The sequence below is a fragment of the Balaenoptera acutorostrata genome, chromosome 16, assembly GCF_949987535.1.
Source record: "Balaenoptera acutorostrata chromosome 16, mBalAcu1.1, whole genome shotgun sequence".
Lineage (NCBI taxonomy): Eukaryota > Metazoa > Chordata > Mammalia > Artiodactyla > Balaenopteridae > Balaenoptera > Balaenoptera acutorostrata.
In genome coordinates, this window is record NC_080079.1 from 69,576,059 (window position 1) to 69,585,726 (window position 9,668).

Sequence of the window (9,668 nt, forward strand, 5' to 3'; positions counted from 1 at the left end):
CCACGTGGGGAACGAAATCACAGTAGGGGAGGAAGAGGGAGTGGAGAGATGACATTTGAGGACATACTTATGGACGAATTCACAGTCCAGTCTGAACTGAGTCTTATGTGCATCAGCTGTGATTTGCCAAAGACTTCCTGGAGCAAGCAGATCTGTGATAATGCCTGTTAGCGACCAACCCTCGCAAGATCTTCTCCTTTACCTCTGGTAACCGCCACGTGGGATGCGGTGGAATGTGTCTGTGGAATGTGTTTGCAGACCGGAAAGGGCTGAGAGAGGAGGGCAGATGTGGGAAGAGGCAGTAGGAACCAAGAGTAGCCAGAGCACCGTCCTCAGAGAAGGGGAAATCGTGTGGAGTCAAGAGTCTGAGGATCTTAGCTCCCAGGCAAATGCAGGATGTGATGAGATAAGCAGGGCAAGGCATGGCGAGCTGCAGCCACGTTTTCGGAGGATAATTTGGCAGCACCCGGGGGTGGGGGTGGGAAAGCTAAGAGGGTAGTGGTTGCACCCAAGAAAGGAGGTGCATGAAGAATCAAGGGCCTTGGTCTTGGATTTGTTGGGGGAATTCCCAGGAATTCCTGGGAGGAGCATCCTGGGAGAAAACTGATGCAGAAGGGAAAGTCCAGTCATTCCTTAGGGGTCTGGAGCAGGGATGCACACAACATTTTGGCTCCTGGAAGACAATGGGCATTGGGAAGGGGAATGAGTAGGATTTGTGGGATGATGAGGAATTGAGTGAGGACATAAGAGTTCCATCTAAAATAGGGAGCAGCCCACAAATGAATGGTAAGAAGGGTGTAGGAAGGGAGTGAGGGGTTACAGGCTGAGAATGCTTTTAGGCACAACCTCTGGGTCATATTCATTTCAGTGGCCACCTTGCTGTCCTATTGTAGGATGTTATTTTATGTTTTCAACTCTTATAGAACATTTGGAAATAACACTTGGAAATTGGGAATTTTCCTCCCAACAGTGAAGTAACTCCCAGGTCGCCATAGTCTTTGTATAACATTGGATACGTTTCTAGAGGAGCCTAAAGTCTACAGGAAGAGTGGTGACGAGGGGGAGCTCTGTCTTAAGTGAACGTGAGACGTGGAGGGAGGGCAGGAGTGGAGGGACTGGCTGGGTGTGCATCTGCTTATTTTGCAAAAAGAAACACGGAAAGGAGAAACCGTAAAGTGACACCTCAGATCTTTTCTTAATTAAGGTAAAATATGCATAAAATAGACCTTTTAAGCCATTTTTAAGTGTACAGTTCACTAGCATTAAGTATCTTCACACTGTTGCGCCACTGTTGCTACCATCCATCTCCAGAACTGTTTTCATCCCCCAGACTGAAACTCCGCCCCCAATTAAACAACAACTCCCCATTCCCCCTTCCAGCCCTGACAGTCACCATTCTACTTTCCATCTCTATGAATTTGACTACTATAGGTATCTCAAATAAATGGAATCATATTAAAAAAAAAAAAAAAAAAAAAAAGTAAATGACAGCAGCCTAAGGGGTGAGAGAAAGTAATTGGGATTGAACTGCTAGAAAGTCCTTATACTACACATGATGTGTTATAATATTATTTGAAGAAAGACTCTGATAATTAAATATATATATTGTAAACCTTAAGTAACCACTAAAATTAAATAGGTTTCTTGAAGTCCTGTGGATTTGCTGACCTCAGGTCACGACCATCACTTGAACCATTCATCATTAAGGGTGGAGGTGAAATAAAAGAGGTATGATGAGTCATACAGTACCAAGCATGGTCGCCTAGATAGTAGGTTATGTGGGTGGGCAGTTCCTCTCAGTATGAAGTAAGGAAATGATGATAGGAGGATATCAGAAAAAAGAAGAGAACATGAAAAGAGCAAAATATGGTTAATTTTGTAAACTTTCTTTTCCTCTTGAGTTTTCTAAATTACATTTAATAGTTTAAGCAAAATTATAACCCTGTCTAATGTATATACAGAAAGAATATTTAGCACAATTTTAGTATAAAGGGAGAGGGTAAAGGGATGTAGATGGGGTGAGGTTTCTGTACTTTACCCAAACTGGTAAATTTGGACAACAGTAGACTTTGATAAATCATATACTGTGGTAGGTAGAATAATGGGCCCCAAACAGGTCCATGTCCTGAGCCCTATAACCTGTAACTGTGTTAGATTATATGGCAAAGGAATAAAGAAAGCAAATGGAATTAAGATTGATAATCAACTCATCTTAACATAGGGTGGATTATCTTGGATTATTCTGTTGGGTCTTGTGTAATTGCAGAGGTCTCTTGAGGTAGAAGAGGGAGACAGAAGGGAAGGTCAGGTTGATGTGCTATGAGATGATCTCCATCTTTGGCTTCTGGCTTTTGAAGATGGAGGAAGGCTTCAGAATCAAGCAACAGGTGAGCTTTAGAAACTGAAAAAGGCAAGGTAACAGATTCTTCTTCAGTAGGCCCAGAAGGGAGCACAGTCCTGCCAACCCCTTAATTTTAGCTGTGTGTGCAACCCACGTCAAAATTCTGACTTACAAAATGGTAAGATAATAAATTTATGGGGATTTTGGTGGGTTTTTTTTGCCTTTGCTGTTTTTATGTATTTTTTAATTGAAGTATAGTTGATTTACAGTGTTGTGTTAGTTTCTGCTGTGCAGCAAAGTGAATCAGTTATGCATATGTATATATTCTTTTTTATATTCTTTTCCATTATGGTTTATCACAGGATATTGAATATAGTTCCCTGTGCTATACAGTAGGATTTTGTTGTTTATCCACCCTATATATAATAGTTTGCATCTGCTAACCCTAAATTCCTAAGCCATCGCTCCCCCACCACTCCTCCCTCTTGGCAACCTCAAGTCTGTTCTTTATGTCTGTGAGTCTGTTTCTGTTTTGTAGATAAGTTCATTTGTGTCATATTTTAGATTCCACATATAAGCTATATCATATGATATTTGTCTTTCTCTGTCTGACTTACTTCACTTAGTATGATAACCTCTAAGTCCATCCATGTTGCTGCAAATGACATTATTTCACTCTTTTTTATTGCTGCATACTATTCCATTGTATATATGTACCACTCTTTTTTGTCCATTCATCTATTGATGGACATTTAGGTTGTCTCCATGTCTTGGCTATTGTGAATAGTGCTGCTATGAACATAGGGGTGCATGTATCTTTTGGAATTATAGTTTTGTTAAAATGGCCTACAACCCAGAGCAGTCTACAGATTGAATGTGATCCTTATCAAATTACCCATGACATTTTTCACAGAACTAGGACAAATAATCCTAAAATTTATATTGAACCATGAAAGACCCAGAATTACCAAAGCAATCCTGGGGAAAAAGAACAAAGCAGGAGGCATAACTTCAGATAATACTACAAAGCTACAGTAATCAAAACAGCATGGTATTGGCACAAAAACTGACATATGGATCAGTGGAACAGAGTAGAGAGCACAGAAATAAACCCAGATACCTAAAGTCAATTAACCTTTGACAGAGGAGGCAGGAATATACAGTGGAGAAAAGACAGTCTCTTCAACAGGTGGTGTTGGGAAAATTGGACAGCCACATGTAAATCCATGAAGTTAGAACACACGTTCACACCATACACAAAAATAAACTAAAAATAGCTTAAAGACTTAAATATAAGACATGACACCATAAAACTCCTAGAAGAAAACATAGGCAAAACATTCTCTGACATAAATCATACCAATGTTTTCTTAGGTCACGCAAGGCAATAGAAGCAAAAGCAAAAATAAACAAATGGTACCTAATCAAATTTACAAGCTTCTGTACAGCAAAGGAAACCATAAACAAAATGAAAAGACAACCTATAGACTGGGAGAAACTATTTAATTTCCAAAATATACAAACAGTACATACAACTCAACAACAAAAAATTCCAAACAACCCAATTGAAAAATGGTCAGAAGACCTAAATAGACAGTTCTCCAAAGGAGACATACAGATGGGCAACAGGCATATGAAAAGATGCGCAACATTGCTAATTATTAGAGAAATGCAAATAAAAATTACAATGAGGTACTGCCTCAAGCCAGTCAGAATGGCCATCATTAAAAAGTCTACAAGTAACAAATGATGGAGAGGGTGTGGAGAAAAGGGAACCCTCCTACATTGTTGGTGGGAATGTAAGTTGGTACAGCCACTATGGAAAACTACTGGAGGTTCTTCAACTAACTAAAAATAGAGTTGCCATATGATCCAGCAATCCCTCTCCTGGGCATATATCCATACAAAATTATAATTCAAATTTGTGTTGTTTTAAGCCATGAAATTTGTGGTAATTTGTTACTGCATCAACAGAAGACTAATACACCTGTCAATCTACCTTGAGCATGTGTCTTTTAATTGTAATTTAAAAAAATGTTTTATGTCACATAATGTTAAAGGTACAAAAATTGTTGCCACCTGAAATTATTTTATATTTAAAGTAATTTAAATGCCACCCACCCCTCTTATCTGAAGACAAGTAATTTTGTGAAATCACATGGTATCACTTTACTCTGGTGTAATTTATTTTAATGAAAATGAATTCTTCAATATTACCACACACCATACATATAATCTTACAATTATATATAAATAAATAAGTTATTTGGAGTGCAAAATAAGCATTGAGGCATCAAAGTACAATCATAGCTATCCAAGAAGTCATAGTAAGTGAAAATTCTGTCATGAGACTTCTAGAGTTAGTGCATCTCTGTTTTTAATAAGCAACAAATCAAGCCAAACATAAGCTTAAGAGACAAAGTAAAAATGGGAAGGCCTTTCAGAGAGCAGCTGCAGTTGTCATGAATTATGTTAGGTTTCTCGCCTTGTGCTCTTTCATTTAATTCTCAAAATATCTGTGAATTAAAGAGATTAATATCCTATTTTACAAATATTGGAATTGAACATTAGAGAAAAAAATGACTTACTCAAAGTTGTTAGTTACTGAGGAGAAGAATTCAAATCCATTCAGGTCTTACCATTCTACTAAGGAGTAAGGAATGCTATATCTCCAAAGATATCATTAGCAAGAGCTAAATATAAAAATACATTCACTGGGAATTGCAGCATGTAATAAAATGGACAACTATATTACACATGAAATGCATATACCAGACTTACCAAGCCTCAACAGCTGGTGGGAGTGGGTGATGTTCAAGAACCAACCATCATACTGTACTTAGAATCTCAAGATTTGTTCAACTTTCTGTGAACAACTTCTATCAATTTCTTTCTTCTTGTGAAGGTTTTCTCTTAGGGCCCTGAAAAATGATGTTCATTTGGGGTTCTCTCAGCCTATGAAAGTAGACTGGAATTACCTGAATTGTAAATGTAGGCAGAGTTCAGTTTCCTATCCCAAAACTCCCACAGGACTTTTTAGCTGCCGTGAAAGTCAGCTGATTAAAATATGAATTCTAGAAGGTATGGGTCTTTTTCTAGTGCCTCCTCAGCTGATCTTGATTGTATATGCAATAGAAAGTTACAACATACCGTTACAAGTGTAATGATCTTGAGTTCTTGGTTACTGACTTAAAAATGGACAAATTTTTGTTTTATTTTGGACTTTGTAAATTGAAGAATATTGATATTGAGGGAATTGAATAGTTCTAACATTAGTGCATTTATTGGAGGAGCAAAGATGTCAATTGGTACACGGTGGTCATTATATAACCACAGTTTAATTGGATCATGAATTTTGTGTGGACACTTGATTATCAACATAAGCAGGCAAAGGTCAGCTCTTGAATAGTTTTTCCTCTTTCTAAATACATTATTGAGTTTTATAATCTAGGGTTAAAACTTATGAAATACAGGAAATAAATAGCTCTTAATGATGAATTAGGAGACCTATATTACAGTTTATTTAGCGTCTAGCTAATTTGATTTTAGATAGGTCACTTGATCGTTGGCCTTCAGTTTTCTCAATTACAAAGGTCTGTATAACCTGGACACTTCTCACCTTTCAAATGTCATCTCCAGCCAGTCTCTCTAACCTTTAGTCATAGAGAAATATTTTCAGCTTCAAGATCACCCCAAACTTCTACCTGCCTAGAGCTTTTTCACACCTTGTTTTTTGTTTTTTTTTTTTTAAACAAAATTCACATTTTATTTAGGTTGAAATAAACTATACAAAATTGATTTTCTTCACCAAAAATAACAGCAATATTTTCTGTATTATTCCTAGATAAACCACAAAACACTTATTTTTGTAGGTTTTCTAGGTTTTGCTTGTAAATCAAGATGAGGCAGTAGATATAGTCATGGAAAAAGACAGAAGAAAACAGACTAATCAGTTGTCAGTATCCATGGTCTCTGATCCTGTCTTGACCATGAAACAGAAGTGTTCAACATATACCTGTCAAAAAGCTTATGAAGATGTAGGCTCAATAAAGGAATGTAAACAGCAACAATCAGATGTGGAACAACAATGGCAGGCTCTTCCATTCAAACTTTAACTATAACTTGTTCCTTCAACTGCATTTGATAAAGGCAAAATCTACACTGAAATCCTTGTTTGGCGAGCTCACATGTTTCTCTTACAGCCTGATCATTTTAACGGTCCCTTACAGATTTTTAACAGCATACTTAAAACTCCTACTATTCAAAGGTCAGTCATGAGCTTCATTGTAATGTTTTATAAAATGTATTCCTTCCTCCCATACCTCCTCAAAATTTATTTCTTCAAAGAACTGATAACTAAGTACCTGACAATTGGATCCACAGTGACAAATGTTATATCTAAAATGACTTAATTAATACAATTCAAACTAATACAATTTCAAAGTGCCATTAGCAGAGATCACACAGAGTGTAACATGGTACTTTCAATGCTATCTTCTGGTCTCCAAAGCATGGGACAGTTAGGTCTCCAAAGCATGGGACTTCAAACGGGCCATATAAACAGACAGATTATCAATGACTAATGTACTCAATGGGAGGCCTACAGGTCAAGATATTCAGTGATTAAGTGGCTTACGTACACCTTACAACTTTTCTGTAAGATATTTTCAAATTTCTTACAGATTTTTTCAAATATCAAATATAAGAGAAAGCCTATTTTAAAATTCTCTTAGGTATTTTCAATGGTTTCTGAATTATCTGTAGGAAGCTCTGACTTACTTGTATAGAGTTTGATATAAGTATCCACCATTAAATCCAAATCGTGTTTTATATCAAAATTTATGTTAAGCAAAGCCAAGTTACTTGACCTTTGGTCTGTCAAAGTGTTCCTCAGGTATGCTTTGAGACGCTTTCGTCCATTTTCATAGCGTTCATTCTCAACCTTCATCACAGGAAGAATACACAGGACCTTCAGCAATGCATAAACATTAGGAAAAAACTTGATGTCTGGCAGATGAAGGGCTTCATAAATAGTGGATGGAAGTTCTATATCTTTCCCTCTGTGTTTCCACTTGATTCTCCAACAATGCAGCTCAGCAGAGAGTGTGTCAGGATTAGGTAAATCACTTCTGTACATGTCAGCATGATGCTCCTCTGATGTATTGAATTTAAGCTGTCCCGTGACAGAGGGTACCAGAGATAAGCATTTAAGAGCTTTGAGGTGTTGTTCTGAGAATATATCTTTCAGTTCCTGAATAATGTGTTCCACTGTTGGAACACTTAGAGTTTCTTTATAGTAACTCTCAGAGGTTAGCTGAGATTCCAGGTTACTGTGCTGAGCTCTGCGAAATTTCCCTGGGAGTTTCATCTGAATATCAAGTTTGGCTGCCAAATTTGTGGCTTCCTCAAACCAAAATTCATGATAAACTTCGATATTTTCCATCACTTCATTTAGTGAATGCAGCACTGCAGTCAAACTACTGGCTGCAAAGAAGACATCAGAAGTTTGCCCCTGAAGATTTTTCCCAAAGGCTCTTGTAAAAGATAGAACATTTTTAAGAACAACAATGGTAACGATGAAGTCAAAATCTGTTACTGCACTACAGAGTACAAATGCTCGGCCAGCTATACAGTTATTCCATCTAACATTTGTGTCACTATTTATACCATCTAAACATAAAACAAGTGCTTGTAGGAGGTCCACTAAGATTTCAAAAGCATCATGCCTGCCTGTCCACTGAGAATGGCAAATTTCCTTCAGTTCTTTGCCCCTTTCGTCATTGTTCTGAAATAGGACAGAAATTACATTGTCAAGCTCTAAAAGCAGTTGTGGTGATCGATGGAAAAAAGAACAAACTTCCTCAATTGTTCCTAACACAACAGATACTCCAATAACAGGCACTGATTTTGCCAACCACATATTTAAGGCACAGGAAGAGCAGAGTGTGTAGATTGCTTGGGGATATTTCTCTAAAAGTCTAGAAGCAACAACTTTCATTTTGGAAGAAAATCCACTGGACACAATGTAAGCCTGGCCACGACAGTACTCCATGTTTAATCCCCACTTCTCAGTTATCGTAGTGTGAAATTTCACAGCCAAAATTTCTGCATCAGCTTCATAAGGCAGGAAGCCCACAAATTCCTCTCTCAGGTTGTGAGCTTCGTCAACAAACCTCACCAACACAGGCAGGTGCTCTTCCCCTGCTATGTCCACCACATCGTCAGTGACGATGGAAAAGAAGTGAGAGTCTCTCACTTCCCTGAGGGTTTCTTCCCGAATGCAGCTCTCACAGATCTCTAGCATCTGTTTCTGCTGTGTTTTTGAACAGAACAATGTGTTAACTGCTGTTGTCTCAAAGCGCTTTCTCAGAACCTCTTCACCAGAATTGATCCGGCACTCCAGCAGTGCTTGAAAGTTATCAGGAGTAAACAGACCTTCTGGAATTTCATCAGCTTCATGTCCATCCAGAGGTATGTTCTGTTTTCCCATAAGAATCAAAATTTCAAATAAAGATTTTAAGTATTCTTTATTTTCCTTCTCTTCAAGGGTTAAAGGTAAAATGTCTCCATCCTGCTCTTCACCCCCTTCTTCTGCACTGGGGTTCTGAGCATTGCTGTTGTTTATTTCTTTATGTTTTGGTTCCTGTTCAGAAGTTTCATCAATTTTTTTCTGTTTCAGTGTCCTGATTTCATCTTCACTCAATTCTTTTATTCGTTTTCTGTGTCTACTGTGTGGATTATTCAAATGGCTGGTAAGATCAAATATTGTTGGTATTGCATTATCTCGAAGAACTGTCCTATAAGGGCTAGTTCTACAGATCATAGAAGTCTCAAAGTGTTTGGCACACAATCGATAATGTTTATTTAGTTGATCAGGTGTTTTATCTTCTAAGTCTGCTCTCCTACAATTCTCCACCCACTTCTGGCATCTGGCTGGATCCCGCGGGAACCTGAAAAAGGCCAGGTCCCACTGCGTGCTCTTCCGCGTGCAGTTGGGGGCCGCGCAGAAGTTCGGCATCGTCGTCTGCCCGCCGGCCGGCCCAGCCCTCCCCTCCCCGCCTCCTCAGGGCAGCCCGCCCGCCCGTCGGGGCCGGGGAGGGGAGCCAGGCCGGCCGGCTCGTTAGGGCCGGCGCGCCGGGGGGAGGGGCAGGCCTCACACCTTGTTTTTAATGTGCATGTTCAAAATGCTTTGCCCTGAGTTCTTTACATGGCCGGTGCCTCCTTTTCATAATTTCTTATTAAATGTAGTCTCTTCAAATAGGTCTTTTTGATGCACTCATCTGTGTATGTCCCGCCCTCCCACCTTGTTCCTAGAATTGTCTATCAC

General features: G+C 38.7%; 1 protein-coding gene across 1 annotated transcript; it reads right to left on the minus strand.

Moving 5' to 3' along the window:
• Positions 1–6,982: 6,982 nt before the first annotated feature.
• On the minus strand, positions 6,983–9,429 carry LOC130705042 (52 kDa repressor of the inhibitor of the protein kinase-like). The gene has a single exon (XM_057531063.1). It carries the CDS (start codon positions 9,357–9,359, stop codon positions 7,071–7,073), a length of 2,289 nt encoding a protein of 762 aa, XP_057387046.1. The 5' UTR covers positions 9,360–9,429; the 3' UTR covers positions 6,983–7,070.
• Between the last annotated feature and the right edge of the window lie 239 nt (positions 9,430–9,668).

What these genes read in the sequence shown, in the direction of transcription:
- LOC130705042 (XM_057531063.1), bottom strand. Translation starts at nt 9,359, where the DNA reads ATGCCGAACTTCTGCGCGGCCCCCAACTGCACGCGGAAGAGCACGCAG.